This window comes from Microchirus variegatus (genome assembly GCF_963457635.1).
Source record: "Microchirus variegatus genome assembly, chromosome: 14".
Lineage (NCBI taxonomy): Eukaryota > Metazoa > Chordata > Actinopteri > Pleuronectiformes > Soleidae > Microchirus > Microchirus variegatus.
Genome location: NC_139815.1, coordinates 16,985,994 through 17,009,744, shown reverse-complemented (window position 1 = coordinate 17,009,744; position 23,751 = coordinate 16,985,994). Strand labels below are relative to the sequence as shown.

The window sequence follows — 23,751 nt, the reverse complement described above, 5'->3', positions numbered from 1 at the left end:
AAGAACAGTTTTCAAACGGTTCTCTGGATCAAAATGGTTCTTACTGAAACCATTAGTGTCACCAAGAACTCTTGAAAAACCCTTTCTTCAGGAAATATTTTTTCAGAAGCAAATAGTTCCAGGTAGAACCTCAGCCCTTGTAGAAGGACCCTTTTGGAACCCTTATTTCTAAGAGTGTAAAATCACATCCATCATGTGAAATAATTATAAATCATACCCATCATCACCTCAGAACACAATATTATAATATTTATCACGGCAATTAAATACACTGCCCAATAATCACATTATTTATAGTTATGTATCTGCTGCTATGATATGTTCTTGTTCCTAATGTGTTAATGTACAGTATTATGTGTGTGCGTGCGTGTTTACTACTCATTAACTTCTATCATTTAACTTCATATTTTTACAGTAATACTTTAGATTAGAGAACACATTATCCACCATTAACTAGGTGCTTACTAACCCTCTAGCCCTTTATTAGTAAATATTAAGCATGTATTAATCATAATATCTTAATTCATGTAGTAATAGAGGTAGAATAAGGTGTTAATATGTGCTTGATTATTACTAATAAAGGGCTAGTATGCTACTTATATATGTTAGTAAGCACCTACTTAATGGTGAATATGTGTTCCCTAATCTAAAGTGTTACCTTGCACGATGGCTATAAAGTTGCTGAATCTTGAACCTCGTTATTTTAATACACCAAGGACTGCTGTCTCTATTCAGCATGTCTTGCCCGAATAGAGTAAATGTATGCAGGGAAACCACTTTTCTGCTCAGACATTACTTCATTTGACCCAAAGTGACACACTACATGTTACAAGAACTAAGAAAAAGTAGTTTGTGCCCAGTGAGTTCAAGGGTTCACTTTAGTTTGGCTGAGTGTCCCCGCTTCCCTTTTTCTTTTTTGCAGTCTGTAAACTCCTCCGTAGGAGATTCAGCCTCAAATATTGTAGAAGACCAGTCAGCCTGTAGCAGCTCTACAGAGTGTGCAGTGAACTGTCAGGGTAACATAACCCTCTCACATTTCCTCACCGTCTCTCCAGGCTGCCGAGGGATGCCAACAAAAAGGTGGTCCAGGAAGTTGGCGCTGCGTCCGAGTCCCAGCACAGTGTAAGGCAGTTGGAGGGAGAAGTGAGCCGACTGGCTCAACTGACCGGCTGCAAGAAAAGGACAAAGAGAAAGCACATATTAATTCAGTAAAGACATTTATTCATCAGGATCAAACATTTGCCTGATCTCATTAGTTACAAGTCCGTTGGTCCATCACTTTGTTTCAGACTGATGTATTTATTACTCTGGGATGGATTGGCCTTTACAGGGTTTTTTTTGTACTGACTCTGTTGATCTACTGAACTCTTCCTCTTGCAACACTGTGATGCTGACATTTTAGGATTTTTTTTTTGCTAAATTATCAGGGTAATTATTGGTTTGCTATTAAATTAAATCGTCATTTTTCCCTCAGGATGAATTATGTTAATCATAACAGTGGCGATCCCTTGATATTTACTTTAATTCCAGTACTTGGATTTATGCCATGTGACATTTTACAGGCAAATAGATAATGAACATGGCTTCACCTCTTTTGTAATGTGCTTGATATTGATTTTTTTTTTTTTAATTCAAGCTGATTTTCTGCAATTTCTTCCATGCTGTTGCTCTTAATCTAACAGTTTTTCCTGGACTACACAATGTTGCACCTCAGAGAGGCTGCAATGGCCCTGCTTTCCAAAGAAACCCCATTGAGGTTTCACCCAATGTAATAGAATCAGCACTAACTTAACCTGCCCGTGACCATCCAAGATGGTACACGAAAACACACAACAGAGCGAAAGAGGCTGCAGCATGAGACCTGTGGTTCTGACATGAAGTCACATTATGAAAGATACAAATCAGAGCATGACGCCTGAGGACAGTCCAACACCTCCGCCTGTCTCCTCCCTCATCCTCCCTCAGAGCTCCCTCGTCTCCGCACTTACTATTCTCAACAAACCCTTAGTTTCTTGCTTCCTTCTCGCCGCTCATCTCTCTCTCCTCTCCCCTGATACATCACTTCGATTTGGCCTTCCTCGTTTTTTTTTTTGCCTCCCCTTCTTCTCCCCCTCCTCCTGCACCCACCCCCTACCCCTCCCCTTCAGCTGCTGTATCTCGCCCACGCCACCCAACTCTGCCAAGTGCAGCTGACATAATTCAACCTCTACGTGGTAAACAAAGAGAGGGCGAAAGAAAAAGAGAGGAAGAGAGAGGGAGGGCAGAAGGGAGAGAGAGAGAGAGAGAAAAAGAAAGCCTCGAGGCAGCCAGTGATCAGAACTAATGTGGATGGACTGCAAATTGCAGGCTGAGAAGAGCACAACTGTTTTGCTTTTCCCTCTCCCACTATTTTCTTAAATCTCTGCTTAATTCAGTTAAAACAAAGACTTGACCGCTTTGATATTGGGCTCAGCAGTACCTGGGTCAGCACACACATTCTCTTCTTCTACACAAATAAACCAGACATGTCACATGGGGATGATTTCTTGCAGGACATAGAAACGATCAGCTATTGGGTGAAAGTGAGTCGCTAACTCACTGTGGCGTTTTCGCACTAAAAGCCGATCCACTATTTTCAATGAACCCATCAACTTTTGCCACATTTTTACCATGCCATGCTTTTCATGTGTCATTTCTCTGTCTCCTCCTCTCGCTGCAGCTCTGTGCTCTGTATGCGCTTCTGTTTTCTGAACCTTTTAGTGATAGCTGAGGTGAGAAGCGCCATTAATTGCCTCAGATTGCGAAAAGAGAGGGGAGAGAGTGAGGAAAAATATTGGCTTTCCAGCGTTCCCAAAAAGAGCTCGGCACAGCCGATGATGGAGGTTGACTTGCTCGGAGAGAAAAGCACAAAAGCCTCTGCATCTAACAGATATTGAAGGTGAATCCTGGGGTGTCTGACATTTACTGAGAGGTGCATACGTGTGTGTGTGTGTGTGTGTCAGTGAGTGTGAGTGGGTGTGAGCAGGAGAACTGCACCACAGCCGTAAAAGAGGAAAAGCTGTGTTCTGCTCTGTGACGAATAATTGTGTACACATCAATTTTTAAATTAGAATCTGGTAAGTCAGCACAAAAAGGAGTGGAACATAAATACAAGATGTTTGTCGGGTCATTATCACTAAACGATTCAACACATCGCATGGTGATTGATCAGGATATTACTAACTAGGTCTGTTGTTACAAACACTGTATACAAACATTCTGCAGCTTGACATTATAAACAATCACAACTGCAGTGACACAAATTGACTTTTATAATGAAATAGTTACAGGTATACATCACCGGGGAGCCTAAAGTTGTTTCAGATATTATTAATAAAGGTCCCATATTATGCAAAATCAACTTTTTAATCATTTAAATCCTTATATTTGGGACTCTGGAGGTCCTATCAGTCCACAAAGTTTGAAAAAAGACCTCATGTTTTAGTGGTCCTCCTCAGTCTAAATACAGGGGATAAAACGCGATGTTGACTTCCGCGCTCACTGGGATGTCACAATGCGCTAAATTCCTGGAATTGTTGTCTCACGGAGCTCCGCTTTGTCCCTAAAAACGCAAGAGTGCTGGCGAGAGCAACGGTATCCGAAAACCGGAGGTCCACGGAAGTCTTGGCTCCACAGTGCAGCACAGAGTTCGACACAAACTTCCAGCCTCAGATGAATTATCTGTCCAGTGGATACATGTTATATATGACGGCAATGTGCCTGCTAGAGCCTGCAAATGATCACTTTTCCAAATGCTAAAATTCTTTTAGCTCCCAGTAGCGTCTGTGGCTGATTGCTGTAATTTTCTGTCCCTTAAGTTTCATTTTACTTTGGCCCTAAAGAGATACTACTAAACAGAGCGTTCTGAACAGGGCTATTTTGGCAGAGTTTTAGGCATGTTCATTAGGACACCAGGGAACTAGTATAACTTGGAGAAATATATGGGAACTGATATTGAATGTTAATCTACTAACAAACTTGTCTGACAGTGGAAACATTTTAAATACTGCAGGGACGAATGGACGAGTCAGAGGCAGCCACAGTTACCTGAGAGATGAGGGGCAGCAGGCGACAGACTGCAAAACTCCAACTTCTCAAGAGTAACAATTCTATACACTCGAAACTACTATTCAAAGATTGAATGCAACATCAGAGAAAGAAAGCTCCCGTAGACCTTTTTTTTTGGAATTTAAGAATTGGGAATCACACGGCTCACTGAGCAATGGGTAGATGAACACCAGGCTGAATGTGTGAAGGCAGTGGAGGATGTGAAATTCATTTCTAAAACTTACCAAATAAACCTCGAATGCAAGGCTGTATTTAATTTTTTTTCATTTTAATTTCAAAACTTATGCTGACTGTTACATCTTCTTGCTGTTTTTATTCAAAAAACATCTGCAGTAATGTAATTTATTTTGCTTGACATTTTGACTAATCAAATGCAAGACAGTCTAGCAGGACACTGATGAAAGGAAGGAGGAAGGAGGCATCTTCCTCCATTGGACTTGACAGGGCAGCATTTTTGAGGGAATTGGACCTCAAAGCCAGTCTTAGGTTGATGTTTTTGACAGACTGCTGTTTCCTGTCAGTGCAGGCAAAGGGTGGATGGCTTGTACTTGGCCACTCAGCAAGGAGCATTTGTGTGTGTCTGTGGGTATGATGGAGGATCAAGCAGGGTTACCTTGCAGGCAGGGAGCCTGGCTTATCTCCTGAGTGTGTGTGTGTGTGTGTTTCTGGCAAGGAAAGCCATTTCACAATATGGGGAGGCTGGCAAAAATGGTATTATGCAGAGCAGTCTATTGGAATGTCCCTGTTTTGTGTTTGCGTGCGTGAGTATGCGAGGGAGAGTGTGCGTTTGTGTGCTTCTGTGCCATCTCCCTAGAGCAAAGCCAGCGGAGGCCTTGGCGGAGAATTCCACCACGCACACTTGACAAACAGCCAAAAGGCGATCTCATTGTAGAAAATTCAGTGCATGCACAAGTTCAAACTCTAACTAACTAACATTACAAAATAATGCATACACTCTATGGGCACTTTCATTTATCTTCAAGTATCATTACGTGACGCCCATCTACTCTGCATCATAGCTGACTAAATGCCTGGAGTGTTGCCAGCCATAACCTCTGGAACGCTCTCCCTCTGCATATGCTTCCTTTAACACACTTAAACAAAAAAAACAAAAAAAAACACCTGTGTGGATGTTTATTGTCGTTGCTGTTATTCTTTTGTGGATTGCATGCATTAGTGGCCTTGCCACTGGGTGTCTTGAAATACATTAATCATTTATTAGAATAATTATTATTATTGTTGGACTGCAACAACGTTGGAGCATTGCACATGAATAGGAAATGATTTCAGATGTAGCCGTGTGGAATCTGGATTTAGGATATAGTGTAGCAGTACAGTGTACAGTGTTATTTGGGCATGGAGAAACACATTTTAACTGTTCCCACATAAATGTTGCACATTTTTCTCACACAGTGAGTGCAGAATCGAGCGTTGTGGGATAATAAGACTCCTCTTGATACCAACGCTAACAAACATAATTCCCTCTTGGGCATGAGAAGGTGCGAACTAAAGAATAATAGAAAGTGAGAAACATCAGCGAAAGACTGACAGACAGACAGAGGACGTGAATGCCTCTGAGGAAGCTAGTATGTCACCCATGTGTGTGTGTGTCCACTTGCTGATATTTTATGACACATGTCCTCATGTAAATCTTGTTCTGTCCAGAGGTTTTAACTTCTCTGCTGCATGATGAAAGTTTGATGTGCAGCATCACAGCCTGAAAGTGACTCAAATATTTATAGGCACAAAAGGAAATGAGAAATTACTCGACAATTAAAATTAACAAAAAAACATCAAGAACAAAAGCATACTGCATAAATGTGTGCGCAACACATCGGTTTCAAATGACAACCCAATAATCTGCTACTTGATGGAGCGCACACTCAGAAATACAAACTATCATGATCTCAGTTATTCATTGACATATTTAATATGGCCATAAACGTAATTGTCTTGCATGGATGTGCTCCTCCTGCCATTCCCTACAGCTTTCAAACAACTAAAACGGTTTACAGAGAAATTCACAGTGCCTGTCGCCATAGAAACCATTTGCTCCCCCAATGCCGATAAAAAAAAAAGCAAATTGCAGCAATGGAGGGTGGAGCCGCAAGGGATAGAAAGCACACACACACACACACACACACACACACACACACCACACACACTGGCAGCCTGCTCTGCCTGGAGAGCCCCCTTTAGTTCCCACACATTGTTGTCAAGATGTGGGCATTGATTTGGGAGGTAAAATGTTGTGTTTGAGAGAGTGAATGTGTGTGTGGACACAATGAAGGACCCAGAAGGTTTTAGAGTTGTTCTGTCCAACACCACTGAGCTTTGCACCGACTCTCTGCTGCACCAAAGCATAATGACTTTAGTATCTGCCCCTAACACCACCTGAAATGACTTGGAGCCAGATGTATCACCACATTTTAAGCTCCACCAAATGTCCTGTCTTCATTCCTTGAAGCATCTGTTGAGCAATTCCATTCCTTTGGTGTTTACATCAATACAAAGACAGCAAAACTGATGATAAAATATGTAGTGTGTTCCTCACATTAACTTAATGTCATACCTGACATATGTGCATTTCCATTAGACTGTTTTTATGTGCACTTTTGAGTTCTGCATATAAACCGAAAATGTATTGTGGAAGGCTTTGTGCTTTTCCCCCCGGAAAAAGTCTTTAAATATCACATTAAAGTTTTTACGCCTGAGGGAGGAGGAAAAGTTGGCATATTGATAAAACGTCGAGGCAAATGAGTGCAATGGAAAAAAAGTTTCAGCGACTAAAAGAGAATGTTTAGGAATCACATGACTGAAATGTTTCTCAGAAAATAAAACGGATTTTTACAATCTGAAGTGTCAAGTAGTTAGTGTGACCTACCCTTGCACTTCAACAATAGCACAGACCTGGCTCTCTTGAACATTCAAGAGTGGAACCTTAACTAATGTTATTAGTATGTCCTCCATTATATGTCCTACTGTTTCATGTCGATAAATGTATGCTTTGTTTACTATTATTACATTATTTATATATGTTTTTATTATATACATTATTACAATCCAAATGCCACTGATCACAGAATTTGAAAGCCATATTAACATTGGTTCCCCAAAACTTTTACACAGTACTGTATTTGTCACAGAAAAGACAGAAAAGGATTGCCCAAGATGCATGTTACTCTAGCTTAGCTGTTGTTTCAGAACCTTGGACAGTGCTGTTTTTGTTTGTGTGTGTGTGTGTGTAAGTGACACTGTCCTTGGTGCTGAAATGGAGGAGCAGCAGATCGATAGAACACATCGCTTATGTTGGTTTATTAGCTTGTTTGCTGTGCGTGGCTGTAAATATAAGTTTTGGCTCTAATGATATTTCCTCAATTGACTGATGCTCCACCTGCAAACAATGTACCAATGACTCACTGATGTGGGACACTAATAGAAAATGATACACCAGTTCTTCTAGCAGGCAAATGAATACAGCTCGAAAAGAAAACTAACATTTAGTCAACAATCAGTTTCTGCTTGGTGCAATCAAAGGTGTTACTTCAAGTGTATTCTTTTCCGCCACTGATAACCACACTTGTGATTATTCTCGGTGGTGTTTTCTTTGAAGAGGGTCAAACTGTTGCACTGCCATCAGCTGAATTGTTAAAGTTCATAGCTGTGTTACAAGTTATAGTTACACTGCTTCTTTTTTTCAGAATCACTATTATAATTTAACCATCAATGGCACAGTCTGATCTTAAACATGAAATAACATACTTCATCAAAGCATTCACTCTCATCTCCCTCTCTGTCCGTGTTGAGGAATCTTGATTAACAAAAAAAAGGCACAATGCTTTTAAGACTATTAACCATTCCTGTAAAATATGTGGATTGCTCCCATTTTTGGGAGTGAAAATGTTTCAGTTATACAATCACTGACTCAAGGTGACCAACATTAGGTGTCTATTCTCAACTAATGAAAGTCAGTTGACCACAGTGCATAGGAAACAGGATTTCTGATTTCTTGGAGTAGAAGGATCTCTAGATATAGTCGAGATAAGATTTGAGCCAAATAGAGGCACAACTATAAACAAAACAACCAACTGTTCTATCTGAACTAATTATTGGTTACTGAAAATAAATGAAAATAAAAGTACTTCAGGTATGTTCTTAATTTTGATTCCATAAGTTGAGGTTCACAAAATTCCATAATGTGGTGAAACGAACTCAGTATAACATTAGTTTATGAGACTTATCAAGCCTCTATTTAATCACCTTTTCTGTTAGACTGGGGCAACAAAGGTTGTTTTTAACCCATTAAGGTCTGAAATGCCTGGAAAAAGCTGAGGTTCAATGCCTACTAAATGACTGACTTCTCAGCCTCTGTAGCAGATAGGAACACAATTCAAAAAGTATTTGAGAGCTTAAACCTGTGGCTTTCCTGGGAAATACAAATAAATGTAAGAATTAATAACTATTATCAATTAAAAAAACAGTAAGAAAATAAAGTAATATCAACTCATGTCAGTGCCTTGATTTAGTCCCAATGGACTGTGAAGAACAAGCATGCAATGACTGTAACAGTCTGCTTCACATGTGACGGTGATAGTGCTTACAGCACTGTGGCATCTGCAGGTAAATCCACTTCCACCCCTGGTGTGTGGTTGAAAACACTCGTAGATTACGGTGGTAATTCTCCGTCTTCTGTCGCTTTCAAAACCTTCAAACTCATCGTCGTTATCGCCGATCTCGTCGTCTTCAAACATAATTATGTCTTAACCATAAATCCTGGTCGATTTGTTCAGCGCGTTCAAAGTTATCAGCAATGATGTCATCGAAGACGAGAAACTCCTCAAAATCACTGCCTTCAGAAATCTCTCCGCTGTCAAAGTCCTCCATGTTTGCTCGAAGTTATTTCAAAACAATGCCCGAGAGGAATCCTTATACCCCCCCGAAAATTTACGTATCCGCTTTACCAGCGTCTATGGAAGAATAGCGTAGCCAGGCTCCCGGCTCTAATGGTAGAAACATGACAATGTTTTCCCAGCGTCAATGGGTTAAATGTGCTATACAAATACATTTGAGCTCGACCCTACACTTACCAGTGCTAACATATGGTGTTATTTAAATGCTAACAAAATGTATTTCAAAACTGAAACCTTGGACATAGTGCTTACACTTAGATTTTAACTTGATTTGATACATTTTACTCGATTTACTGCGACAATGTACAACAGACATTTTGATGCACAAGAATTTGTACTAATTTAAATTAAACAGCTTAACAGTGTTTTGTGGAGCGATTACATGCTGTGAAATGAAAGAGAAAAATAGATGAAAGTGAGAGGAGTGCTGTGGGGCGGGGTGTGGAGGAGAGAAAAAAAAATAAGAGGAAAGAGATGGAGCAGTGACAAACAGGGAAGAGAAAAACATGCTAAGCCTGATCAATAGTAATTCACCATGTCTCTGTGGAGGGTAACCTCTCTCTTCATTTTCCCCCCGCCACTTCCATATTTCCCTCTCCACCTCTGTTCTGATTTCTCTATGCTACTTCTCCCACCTTCTATCGTTCTCTGATGTTCCACCCTCGTTGTGAATCCTCCCCGTGAGTTACAACCCCATCTGCCATAAACTGTGTAATAATATGGTTTGAGGGTGGCACAACAGTTAGTATTGACCAGATGAGGTCTCCCAGAACAGCAGTATTCTGTGGCCATAGATCAGTGTGACATTAAGTGCAACAGGCTGGCCTTTACAGCACTGCTGGAGGCTTCAGCATGATGCAGCAAAATGCAACATGAAAGGCTTCAAATGTACTGTATGAATAAGTCAACTGAATACACAACTGAGTAAACACACGCACACACACTATTTTCCATTTGAATAGGAGAAATGTTGCTTTTGGATCCTGTAAATATCTAAAAAGGTTAAACTATGATAAATATGTTTGTGGATGAGTTGCTGCAGGTGAACATGTGTTTTTTAAAAGGTTGTGTGTGCATGCAAAATGAGAGCGTGCACTGTCGGAGTGTGTGCATGTGTGAGCCATCACTAATCCGCTGAACTCATTAGCCTAATTGAACAGTCTGCAGAGAGCACCACATTGATCTTTCCCTGATATGATTCTCCACCGTCGCTCCTTTTTCTTTCCGTCTCTCAGTCCTCCTTTGCCCCGTCACTCGTCTCTTAAATGTCCTCCCTCTCTTTCGTCATCCTTCGCTTCGCGCTCTGCGCACAATTACCTTTGACACTATAGACACGCTCACTGTAAACCTGACTAATTTGCAGATTGGTAAGGGCACATATGTGCAACAACAGCTGAATTTCCAACTGTGTTTATTTATGGGCGTGAGGATGTGTTTTATTTAAAAACCCAAAATGGGTTGGCAGGTATTTTGATTCATTGAACCTCATCTCACTGGAGAAAATCGCTTACAAACACATTTAAGGAGATCCTGACAAAGTCTGAAAGTTGTTTATCCCAGTGCACAACACTGTACAAATATATGAGCAGAGATTTTATCATGGGGAAAAAAACACAGCTTGGAAAAAGCTACAATATTTTAACAACGATAAGACCTTGCTATTGATACTGTTTAATAGACCAAATGTATTTTTTTTCTTCCTTTTTTGATAACTTTAAAAGGATAGTTTAAGTACTTTTGAAATAATCATAAAGCATCATAAATACAGCTGACTGTGCAATTGGCTCCTCATGCACCAACAAAGCATAGCTACCAGAGTGGACATAAACAAAATAAAAAAATATTTTATTCTGACAACAAAAAGGATCACCTGATGAAATCTAAGCTTGCTTGAGGCTATGGTAACTTAAGAATATATTTTCCATTTTAGCTTGCCTTTTCCAACTGGAAACTGAAGTCTGTGCGTCAGACACTGACTGTGTCAGCACTTCATACAGCCTCATTTCAAAAGACCTGAGCTATCACTTAAGAGTGAGAACAATATGTTTTCCTGTGGTGAGAACTGAATCATTGAACAACCACACATTTTTCTCCCGGAGCAGAAGGCAACTGCATCGTCCAATCTAACGTGAGCTGATGAAAACAGCGATTAACGACGGCCTCTCTTTGTCTTTTTGACAATTGTCGAAAGATTAGTTGCCACTCCTTGGTCACTGTTCTCATATGAAGCGAGTGAGCTGGGACCCAGTAGGGCCCGCTGTCCGTAAGAGTGTCCGCACGAAGTAAAGGGGAGATGAATAAAGAGGCTGTTAATGAATCTTCAACTATTCATCTCCACCACACCACCTGTCTCTCTCTGCTGCTCTCTTTCCGTCACAGCAGGAGTTAGTTGATAATGAGGTGTGGTGTTGTCAGAATCACAGTCCATACTCATCCATCCGAGCTGCTTAGTAAGGGGCCCGCTACACCACTGTCTAGTGCTTACACACAACACACAAGGTCATGGACAGATAGATCCGGGAATGTACATGCGCAAAACAATGCACTAAATTGATGTTGACCTTTCTGTGTCAGAGGTGGATATTATCTATACTGTATGATTGTATGTGGAGTGATGTCTTTCTCAGGTGTCTCCCCTACTTCCTACTCCTCTCTACATCTGTGCTATCTCTTCTTTTATTCCTCCTCTCTTCATGGCACCAAAATGACTGATCTACTTCTTTTTGTGCGATACTCCTTTCTCCATTTCTCACACTATCTTTCTCCTCCTGTGCTTTCGCCTCCTTTCAGAAGGGTGAAGGGTAAGTGAAGATCGTTGAGCCCCAGTGGAGAGGCCCAGATGTGTGTGTGGTTGTATAGATGTGTTTGTGTGCACCCCATCATTGCTCATCACTGGCAGCTTCGGTGGCAGTTCCTAGAGCTACAAGCCACAGAATAAACACACTTTCTATCACAACACACGCACACGCACACACATACACACAGGCAGCAATTGCTACCGTTAAATGAGGGGTCTGGGGAGTTGTAACGGCAAAGCCCCTGGCTGCTCTCACTCTCCTTACTCCACTCCAACACACACCAGAAATAAAAGCCAGAGTTGGGCAGACGGAAGTTCCCCAGGATGTTTTAATGTTAAATGGATAGGATTCTTTTTAGTGATCATCCCCCAAACCAGGAACATAAACGCACGTTGAATTAAATCACAGGCCTCAGAGTTAGGTGGTCTAAGTCTCCAAACCCATTAGTCGTTAAGTAGTTTTTTTAGTTTCCTTATTTTTTTTTACATGAGACATTTTCAGACGTCTCCAATTCATGATTAAACTAGAGGAAGGACTCAGAGAGCGCCAACATCAACCGAGGCCGCTCAGTTTCCCACAATGTCAATACACTCGCAAGGTTACCACTTCTTGAAAAGAACATTCGATAAAAATCCGACTTTTACTTAGTGGGAAATGTTGCTCACAAAGAAACACACACACACACAAACAGACAAACACAGCCAAAACCTAATTAAACTTACTTTTCTTGGCAGAGGTAGCAACATTGGCGCTTTTCCATTACACAGTTCTAGCACTACTTGGCTCAACTCCACTCCACTCGACTCTATTCGGTTTGGTATCAGGCACGCTGTTTTCCATTACCTCATAGCACCTCCAGCTGTGATGTCTATACGTGATGCGACAAAACACACAAACTAATATTCGGCAAAGCAATTACATTAGAATCAATAAATTAAAAATTATTTTTTCACACAATCGTTCAATACTCCCTGCATGACTGGAGCGCAGACTCTGCCTGACGCAGACACTGAACTGAAATACATTCGGGGTTGTAATTCAGCTCACAATCGCAGGCTTTTCCGCAGTGCTGTCGCTAAATACACCAGATTCCTCTGTTAAATACTGAGCTTTTAGAAATGTCTTTGCTAAAATGTTGGAGATAAATGCATGTTTTTTTAACTGATCTTCAAGTAGGCATTGTTCTTGGGTCTGGGACAGTGAGGCAAAAGTCACAATCAACGTTTTCATGAGTAAACAAAAAAACCTGGCAGTGTTTCTGGTAATTATTTGGATTCAGACTGAATTTCAATTGCAGACGACATTTATTGGATCCTTTTCAGTGCCTCAGTGTTCTATGGTTTTAAACTGTCACTGCCTTGACATTCTGCATTTCTCTATTCTCTCTCTCTCTCTCTCTCTCTCTCTCTGCAGTGGGTGTGGGTGAAATTCTACCTCTTGCTCTACCTCTCTTTCCACCATTTCTCTTTGCCCATTGAGTTGCAGATTTGAAAAGCGTGGAAGGTATGGAAAGGGAACGAGACTGTGTTTCATCAGACAACTAAAGACAGGCAGCTATTTTATTCCATGACTGCTTTGGGCTTGTACATGGAACACCTCAGTGAAACGTCTGCAGAGTTCCGGCACTGTTTTGTTGCCCGAAGCCTAAAGTTGTCTAATGGTGGTGAAATAATAATGATGTTAAACTGTGATCCAGCTACTCATTCTATATTACAGTACTGTGCCGACAGATGATTGAAACAATGGTATCTGACAAAGTAGGATTATGAAGCACACAGACACAGGAATACACATACACAGTCAAGACTATATATATCTCCGTGACCCCAGGCTGTCAGCACATCTTGTCCTTATCCGGCTCGCTGTCCTTCCCACAATGCAACATCAACTAGGTTAACTGTGGCAAATTGAACGCAGCACACTGTCCTTAATGTCTCCATGTATATCTCTGCCTCTCCATCATCTACCAACTCCACTCTACATATGCGTCTTTCCTTTCTAATTAGTCTGAAGCTGTGTCAGGTGTTGCAGGGGCTTCTGAGTTCCACAGCTGCAAAGATTTCTCATCCCATTATGAATGCCCATTGACGTCACGCATCACAAGTCATAATTTACATAAATGGGTGAATTCTGACGCCAAAACCTACTGCTTATAAATGTTTGCTATACCAAAGGATGGCAAAGTACATATGAGTAACATATGCTTTTCTCCTTCCTTGCAAAACCAGGACACACACAGTATATCCACCGATTCAATTTAGCAGTTTTCTCGTGATTTGTGATGGCTAGACCAGCGCGGACCAACAAGAATGGAAGTGGAGGATATCAAGCTAATACACAGGGTGACATGAATTGATTTGTTCAAGTGCTGCGGTGGGAAGAGCCAAAGCAGATCGACAGAACAGAAGAAAGAGTTGAAGGTTCAAGAGTCTGGAGTGAATCACAAAACTTTTTGTGGGGCAATCTTTTTAAGTGTTTTTTATCAGATTCTAATGTGTTTTTTATGTCCCCACCAGAAATTTGTTGAATATTATTGTGCTGTAGAAGCTAGAATGACCCTCTCATGGTTCTATACCCTATATCCATATCTGTCCAGACTCATGTAATACACATAAGACTTTAAAGGTCCAATATTATGCAAAATCAACTTTTTAATCATTTAAATCCTGATATATGAAACGCTGGAGGCCCTACTAGTCGCCAAAGTGTAAAAAATGTTTGTGCTCATGTTTTTGTGGTCCTCCTCAGTCTAAGTACAGGAGATAAAACATGGAATGTTGACTTCCGCACTTCACAAGGCGCTAAATTCCTGGAATTGTTGTCTCGTGGAGCTCTTTGTCCGTAAAACGCGCAAGAGTGCTGGCGAGGGCAAGGGTATCCGAAAACCAGTCTGCAAAGTCCATGAAAAGTTCTATTCTTGGCTCCACAGTGCAGCACAGAGTCCTACACAAACTTCCAGCCTCAGGGGATTTATCTGTCCAGTGGATACATGTTATATATGACGGTAATGTGTCTACTAGCGCCTGCAAATGATCACTTTTCCAAATGACAACTGCCGTTAGCTCCCAGTAGCCTCTGTGGCTGATGTTATTTCTGGTCCCTTAAGTTTCGTTTTACTTGTTCATGTTCATTAGGACACCAGGGAACTAGGTTAACTTGGAGAAATAGGATATAATATAGGACCTTTAAATGTAATCCATAGTGTATTTTTATTAGCTTTAGGCTGTTTGTCAACTGTGCTATGATGCATAAAAATTGTCTCTTGTCTTTTATAAGTTTCTACCGTATTCCTAAATGACAGCCACTGTGGAAAATCCAGGTTTCATATTTGATTGATGGTGCTATAGAGAAGCTGTGCTCATCTTCTGAAAACTAATCCTGACGGGCAATTATATTTCGACATAGCTTTAGAAAAATCAGTCAAACAAGCAAATGAAAAACAACGCAAAATAAAAAAAAGTAAGTCGAACAAGCACTACAATGTAAACAAAATAAGTACTAACTAGGAACACACAGTTCAGATGCAACGTGCAACAAGGATTAAGGCCTTATCAAACTGATTTCTTTTCCTTTCAGTTAAAGCACTCTGTAGAAGGACATTCTTTATGGTTTTTTTTTACTCTAGCTGCCCTCTCTGCTTCAGCTTTTGTCTTGGAGGCACGGAGAGTTTTTTTTTTACTCATTAATAAAAAGAAGAAAGCTAGAAAATAAAATCAATATTTCCCTCTCCTTCTCATTCTCTCCTTTCTTTAAAAAAACCCACCCCAAAACAAACCCTGTGGTGTTCAGCCAGACTAAGAACAACAGTTTTTTGGTGTGCCATTGAAGACAAGTTATAAATACAAAGACGATGTAGACGTAGAAACGCTCGGGTTGTGACATTTTAAGAAGAACAAATCTCTAACATTAAAGGAGTAGTTCATAAGAAGCGAGAGCTACCACAGAAAGAGAAAGACTTTACCTGAGGCGTTTTTCAGATAGCCATTGGAGTCCGTTGTGGTGTACATGACATAGGGACCTGGCTGGTTAACGCCAAAGGCCTGGGAAAAAAACACACATACAAACACAAATGAGAATAACTGACAAATCTTGACATTTTGACTTTGACCTTGAGCACACCCGGTTTTTACTTTCACGAGATATTGTGACAAATGTCTGACTTGGCCGACTCTGACAGAGCATAAACGAGTGTGACTGCTGTGTGTTTGCACATCTGTGTGGGCGGATACAGAGAGGGTGTTTTATCGCTTCATTATGAAAGGATGAGAACTAATGAAGAGATCTGTCATCCTTCACTTCCCACGAGCTAAATCACGAGACTGCTACGCGTGCAAACATGCACACTGTGACAGAGACCTGTGACACTCAGGAGTCAGGGGAGAGATGAGCAGAAATTAGGTCAAACACAAAAAGAACAGAGAGAGAGAGAGAGAGAGGTGAAAGCTCCAAGATGAGTGGACTTAAAGGAAGACAGTGGAGGAGAGGCTTGAGTATGAAGATGATGAGGTGGAGAGTAAAATGAGAAGAGAGACGGATGACGGATGGTGAGAGGAGAGGAGCAGACACAGCCGCGAGCTTCACTCGTCAACTGTATTCATCATACTGTTCAGCTCGACAACATGCAGGTGGAAGTGGAGACAGAAAACCAAAACAACTCTAGTACAAGCAGCCTCTAGTTGATGTCAAAGTAAATGGATTTTGCAAAGAAACGCAATGTCATTTCACTATTTCTGTCAGATTTATCCACTCGCCTACGCACGCGCATCGGCTCTTTAGAATTTCAACAAGGTCCATGGCAAAAATGATTGCTATGTTTAACTCACAAAGAGCAAAATTTCACCTCATTCGGACAAACACAATTTCTTCATTTTAACCTTAGAGCATAAATAAAAAGTGGACATAGTCTTTTGCTGAAAGAAGAAAGAGAGCCTACTTCTCACTTGATTTATAATTGCCAGTAAACTGTAAATGGGCTCAAATGCTAGTTCCACGTCTTCTACAATAAAACATTATGTAGACTTTGTATATTTTGTTCCCATTTAGAGGAAAAAAGACGATAAAAGCAAGGCACGTGAGTTGACAACAGTGTGTGATTGACAAGGAACTGGGTGAATCATAAACATTTTATAATTATTATTATTATTGTTATTTGAAGGGATTAATCAACCTCAACGGACTTCTTTTCATCACCCTCCTCTCAATCTGGGTTGGCTACAGGTAACTACCAAGAAATCAAAGATTCTGACATCTAACCATCATTTAAACTTCTTTCCAAAAAGTGAAACAGAAAAGTGACAGAGGTTGAAATTAAATGACTGGATGTAATCAAATGCAACTCTTCTTTGGGAATTGCACAAAGGAATCTTTCATGCTAACAATGAGCTGTCTCCACTTTGTTCTCAAAGTGGTTTGGGCACAAGTTGTCAGGCAGAGTAGAAACTATGAAGAAGAAACAATTTGTCATGCATTTTATTTCTGTTCTTATATTGAGTTGAAAAATATATTGCTGCAGTGGGTAATACAATATTCCCTCAGTACTGAATGCTGTGTTGCGATATAAAATGTTCTGGTGCATTTTAAATGACGGGTTCTTTACTCAACTGTACCTTCCAGGTCTATATTACGTCATCTTCAGCACCTGACCAAATCTGTTTTTGCATATGTGTTGGAATTTAATATTATACATATTAGACCACCAACCAAAGTCACAGCTGTCCTAAATTAACAGGATTGGTAATTATCAAAATATTTTTTTTATGTTTCTGAAATGGTGAATACACCAATATGAAATTATATTTTTAATGTTATTTATTAAGATGTCAAATCACACTTATTTACTTGCATTTACTTGAATGATTCATTTCTGACTTCTCAAATGTGGGTTTTACTTGGGTAATAAAAGGTGAATTCAGTTTTTGAAAGATTTCTAAAATATTTTAGAGCTGCAACTAACGATTATTTACGTAATCGATTAATCTGTCGATTATTTATTTATTTATTTATCGATGAATCGTTTTGGTTCATAAAATGTCATAAAATGTTAAAAAACGTTGATCAGTGTTTGTCAAAGCTGGAAATTATGATGTTCTTGAATGTCTTGTTTTGTTCACAAACCAAAACGATTCCGTTTTGATGATTTCTTTGTTATGTGGAGCAAAGAAACCAAGGAAATATTCACATTTAAGAAGCTAAAACTATCAGAAATCTTGTTTTAATAATAAAAAAAAAGCTTCAAACCGATAATCGATTTTCAAAATAGTTGGCGATTAATTTAGTAAGCGATTAAAAATCGATTCATCGATTAATCGTTTCAGCTCTAAAATATTTACATTTTCAGATGTTCTTCATGAAAGGTGGTTTAAAAATGTGGTTACATATACATGCTTAGCAACAAGGTGGTACCTTTGCATAAGGCTTGTTTAACCTTGCAAACGTTTGTATGTGTCAAAACATAAGCATTGTGTGAGGTTGTCACACCAACCGCTTACATGCAGCCTTGGATACCTCATAAATGGAACGCCTTGTGCACAGAAAGTTGGAAATCAGACTAAGGTATTCATTTGCCCTCCTATTAAAAAAAATCCCACTTTCTATTGTAAGACAATAAACGACAATAGACACTGACTTGATTATGGCACCAATTCAGTGTTCTTTAAACCTTTAAACATGTGAAGTTGATCATCCCCAATACTAGTGGTATTTTGGGTTACCTTTCACTTTCAGCTCATAGCATTTCATAGTACAGATATTCGAGAGCAAATGTGGAATAGTACAGATGGTAGACTCAGATAATACCCACCACATCTGGGTTTTAATGCCACTATTAAACAGTTGGACTGAGAAGCAATTTTTAAAGATTCCTTACGTTCCCGTCTTCTGGGCAGTTATTGGAGCAGAGGCCGCTGAGCACTGAAAAATACAGAAAAGGTAGGAGTTGGACATGTTACTCAGCATGTATCGCACATGTTGCACAGATAAAAGAAAGCCAACACAAACAGATTAAGAGTGCAACTCATGTTTCATACAACTTAATCATCTTTTCTGTTTAATATGTGGATGAAAAAAAAGGAAATGTGCACACTTGTGACAGTGCATGTGTGTATACATGCACAAAAAAGAGCATTTCACTTACGTACAAGAGAGGTGTGGACAAAATTTGCTGAATTGCTAATCAGCAATTAGAGAAGTGACTTTATTAGCATACTGATCAGGTCCTGGGTCTAAATTGCCTTGATTTGCCTGATGGAGTCATGCTGACGCCCAGTGCTGTGTTAATAAGGTCTGCACCCAGTGCTGCATTAAACAGCTAAAGTCAGTGCACCTATTCAAAGGGAACACGCTGGTCCAATGGTACAAACAGTGGTAGGGGTGAAGCCACAGCACTAGATAGTTAATCAGCCTCAATCACCCATATGAACAAAGCTTTTCTTTGTAACGACTTCATGAAGTCACAATTACACAAACGCGATAATGAGCTGCTGTTGGTGACTCTGAATGCAAGAAGTCACGATGATAGTGAAAACAAGCGCCGACTGTTCATTCTTCTCGACACGTCTCTCTTGTTGTTATCCACACACTGCCATTCACTGATCACCATGGTCCCTCTGTTCATTCTTCCACGGTGTTAAAGATATTTATAGAACTGTACAACACAGTATTACAAATGAACAAGTGTTAGTTGTTGTTCTCGTGAAGAACAAGTGGGAAAGAATAACCGTATGGCCTTTAGAATGGCAAAGGTCCATCTGAACTAATATTATAGATTGAATCATGTCAAGAGATGTTTAATGATGATTGCTTTTAAATTTGGTACAGTCATGGTACAATATGTGTTTAATGAAAATTCCTTTGATGAATCTGTGAGATGCCTGGGGTGGGATGGGGGGAGAGATTACATAAAATTACATGTAAAAACAAAAAACAAATAAAAAATTATTTTGCCTTCAACTGGTGGATATGTATAGTATAGTAAGCAAAACACCTGCAGCCTACTTTGTGTTTGGTGTTAATTAGGTGTGTTGATATATTAAAGCGAGATGTTGAACATGATAAACTCTGCTACATGCACGAACCAACTCAGCCATCGACTACACGCACAGCATTTTCACGATAATGTAGGTATTAAATCAGAGCGAGACCATGTACTCCACATTCTTCTGAACACGTGTCGTCGTGGTTCCAAGGCTGATGACTGCATGGGACCATTTTCTCGTCCTCTGATCCTCGACACGGTCACCCTGCCATTACTTTGTGTGTGGAATGCATTTTTTTTTTCATTCTTTGATTTGAAAAGAAATGTTATGTGAGGCAAAAGCAAATGTGTTGCTTTGAAGTTCACAGGCTTATTATGTTTTGTGTGCCTGAAATGGAATTCAGATGGAGCTCTCATCAAAGACAAACATAAATGACCACAAAGCATGTCAGCTACTACTGGTTTTGTTGTCAATTGCACAGCCTGCCAGAAATGATTATGAGAAGAATTTACTCGACAGCATGTTTTCAAGTCAAGGACATGAGAAGAGGCCTGGCCTGCAGTGACGAGAGGCCATTTATGTTCACGTATAAGCGCTTCTTTAAGCTAACTGACGTCTCTTTGTCAAACGAGTTTACACAATGCTGATCAGCTCAACACGACTGAATTTCTCAGTATAATACGAAGCAAATTCCCACGACGCACATTGGAAATTATTATTCTATGTCCAGACAGACGAAGAAAAGTGAGATGGCTGTCTAGATGATGACTGAAAAGACGGTGCCCATGAAAAGAAAGGAAGTAAACCTTTTATTCAGAAGTGAAAAATCGGTTTGCCGCTACATATATCGGGCAGGTCGGCGTTGCTGAACAGAGCCTGTTTTTAGATGAAGGATGCAGCATATGTTGAATCCTTTCTGTTCACAAAGACCAAACAGAGGCAGAATAATAACATCGACAAAAGCTATGCACTGCACCTTTAAGTTGAATAATAAGTATGTAAAAACATACAACAACTTCAAGAAAAGATGAAACCTTCAGGATTGTCTAAAGAAGTCTGACATTGAGGCACAAAAGCAGTGTGAAGAAAAAAAAAAGCCCTGTCAGAAATTATACTGCTCATCAACTCTGAGAAAATACCACACGATCACATCAAAGGCTACAGAGAAGAGTCACCAGCGAAGGACACTGCTGATCAATAAATCATAGGGGTTGGCTTATTTATCATTTCTTTGAATTTCATGCCGTTTCAGCTGAGGCTATTGGCAACACTATCAGTGACCCTGTAAATCAATAACACAGAGGGATTAGACTGCCATTTGTTTCGAGTTGGTTTCATTTGGGATTATCGGGAAAAAGAACACAGTCTGCAGCGGGACTCAACGCCACCTCACTACAAGTTTAGGTTATTAGCAGTTCATTCTGCAGCAATAAGAGACGTTTTCACACATTTCAGAGAAACAATTTTCACGTCTGTCTTTATGTCTGCGTGGCCACAGCAGGTAATTTGTGAGAGCTGAAATGTGTAAAAAAAAAAAAAAAAAGCACTTCCCAGCAGTGGGCTCGAGCAAAAACTGAGAACTCATGTCATTGTTAAATAGAGATGTCATGTGCATGAGACTGACTGGAACAAACAACCTAACACAGCAGATCGATCACTGACGACATGTTTGCACAAGCGCATTTTGCCTCACTGTAGTTACACGGCGGTTTGTGCCATCTGAAAAATTCTGTTTCTGAAAACTGAGAAGTTGCACGACGTGTGGTGATTGCGGTAATTTCTCTTGTGCTGTTGTGGAAGCCCAAAAATGGGCGTCGTTGTCACCAGAGTGGGGAGAGAGTTGGAAAAACGCCTGTACATAGTTCCCATTTTTGGCCTGTTTTTGGACATTGAGATAAAAACTCAATCAAATGTTATTTTAAATATGTGTTAAACTGTTCAAATTTCAAATTTGACACACAAAATCTGGTGTTCAGGGTTAAATTTACCTTTATTCAAAACTTTAACAATGACCAGTTAATGCCCAACCATATCCTTCTCAGGTTTTGTCTCCATGAGGACTACTGGTCTTGACATGATCAGTGTTTATTCCAGACAAACATGCACGCTTGCTCGCATACACTTACAGCATGCCAGGAAATAATTGAGAAAATGTGCGTATTGTAAACTTATATGGGCACATTTCAAAACATTTGACCTGAATCTTTTTGTTGGTGATAAAAAAAAGGAGATTTTTGTCGCATTTTAATTTCAAGTGTAGACATATATAATGTCATGCAGGGCTGAATTGCATTTGGCATCCCGTGGAAATAACGCTGTCAGAGCAAGTTTCATGCCAAAAATAACAATGCGGTACTCTTAAATGAAAGTTATGTGAGGAAATGGGGAAAAACAAGTAATTTAATCGTAAAATTGGACACACGCACACACATATGCTACATTAAGGTTTTCCTGGAATTAATTTAATGATGCATAAAAAGAGAGGGGAAAAGATGGACATGGAGAAGTCCTTCACAAGTCCATGGGCACGTTGTCAGCTCGTCGCTCCATGAAGAAAATGAGTTTGTGTGTGAGCGCGTCTGTGTGTAGTCAAGGCTGTCACTATAGAGGAAACTCAAATTTAGCATTTCCTCTGTGAAGCCTCTCTGTTCTTTCTATCCATCTCCGGTTAACATGTAACAAGTATGTAACAGCTCCTTCACGGGTATAAGACAAGATTAGTGGAAAAGTGCTGACACATCCTGTGGGACACAGATAGAGTCGCCCACACCCGTACACGGTTGCCTACATGGCCTCCCATGAGAATGAGCGAGTCTATTTTCTAGCGTAATATGAAGACTGATGGAAGCTCCAGGAGTAAACTAATCAAGTGAGGGACGAACTGTTCTGTGAACTCAGTGAGCAGCAATTGTATATCTGTTATTAAATAATACAAAAGTTGTTTTCTTTAAGCTCATGTTATGCATGGGGTTCTTTCTTTGTTATTTATTTATTTGCAGGGTTATGCAAATATAATTACTAACAAGGTTTGCACCAGACTTGGTGAAGAGATGGGTCACAGATTCTGCTGTGGATCCAGGAATTTCCTTTCAACAAAAAAAAAAGTATCAGAATTAATTTCAATTAAAGAAAATATATATATATTATGAGATATAACACAATACATTTAGGATTGGCCTTGGTGGAGTTATGCACTCAACCATGTACCATTCTGGTTTTTAAATCAGTGCTGAGCAGAAAATGTGTAATATCCCAAGAGGGACACATCGCCCTCCAGCACAAAATATTTAATTATAAACAACTCCTTAAACACTGCTGAATACGCAGTGAGCGTGCTGGTCTCCTGCTGAGAAACTAACATCCCTAAAGAAGAGATCAACTAGCCTGTGTGGGATAAGCTAACTGGTGCATCTCAATTAGTTACTGATTTCACAAATTCAGTCCAGGCACTTTTTGTGAGGTAGAAGACACATTTTCCATTGATAAACTAGCCACTAAGACACTTCTGTGGTGTATCAACATCTTGTTCTCTGGTAAATAAATCACATGTGGTCAGAGAGCTAAATGGGAGTAATATGGCAGATGTTTTGCCAAATACCTGATGAAGTACCTGCTGAGGAAGCACCACTCGCTGTGTGGGTTTGCAGCTAATTTAATCACAAGTAAAAGTCTGGCTAATCATTATGCTGGCTAATCATGTCTAGTTTCAGCGACAGCATGACTGCAGCTGTTAGTTTGTCATAGTTCAGATTTAATAATTGAGGCGCACTAATGGTTTTTGGATGAAAATGCTTTACTGTATTCTGCGGTTACTGGGGATAAGAGGAGCCTTGTTGTGTTCCTAATACAGGCTGCAAATGTGTAGTGTGGGACGCCAGAAATCAGGTCATTTCTCACCACTAAGAAGTAACCCACTGGTTTAGTGTGCTTTTGTATTATCATTGCTTCCAAATATTGGCAGAATTGTAAAAAAAAAAAAAAAAG

General features: G+C 39.9%; 1 protein-coding gene across 1 annotated transcript in view; it reads right to left on the bottom strand.

The window, feature by feature from the left end:
- Positions 1–23,751, bottom strand: part of itfg1 (integrin alpha FG-GAP repeat containing 1) — a gene marked incomplete at both ends in the record, with an annotated part of 108,565 nt that overhangs the window by 12,125 nt on the left and 72,689 nt on the right. Inside the window, 3 exons of the mRNA XM_083900565.1 lie at positions 1,045–1,169; positions 15,756–15,834; positions 18,660–18,703. Coding sequence (XP_083756691.1) covers positions 1,045–1,169; positions 15,756–15,834; positions 18,660–18,703 — 248 coding nt within the window. The remainder of the gene's footprint in view (positions 1–1,044; positions 1,170–15,755; positions 15,835–18,659; positions 18,704–23,751) is intronic.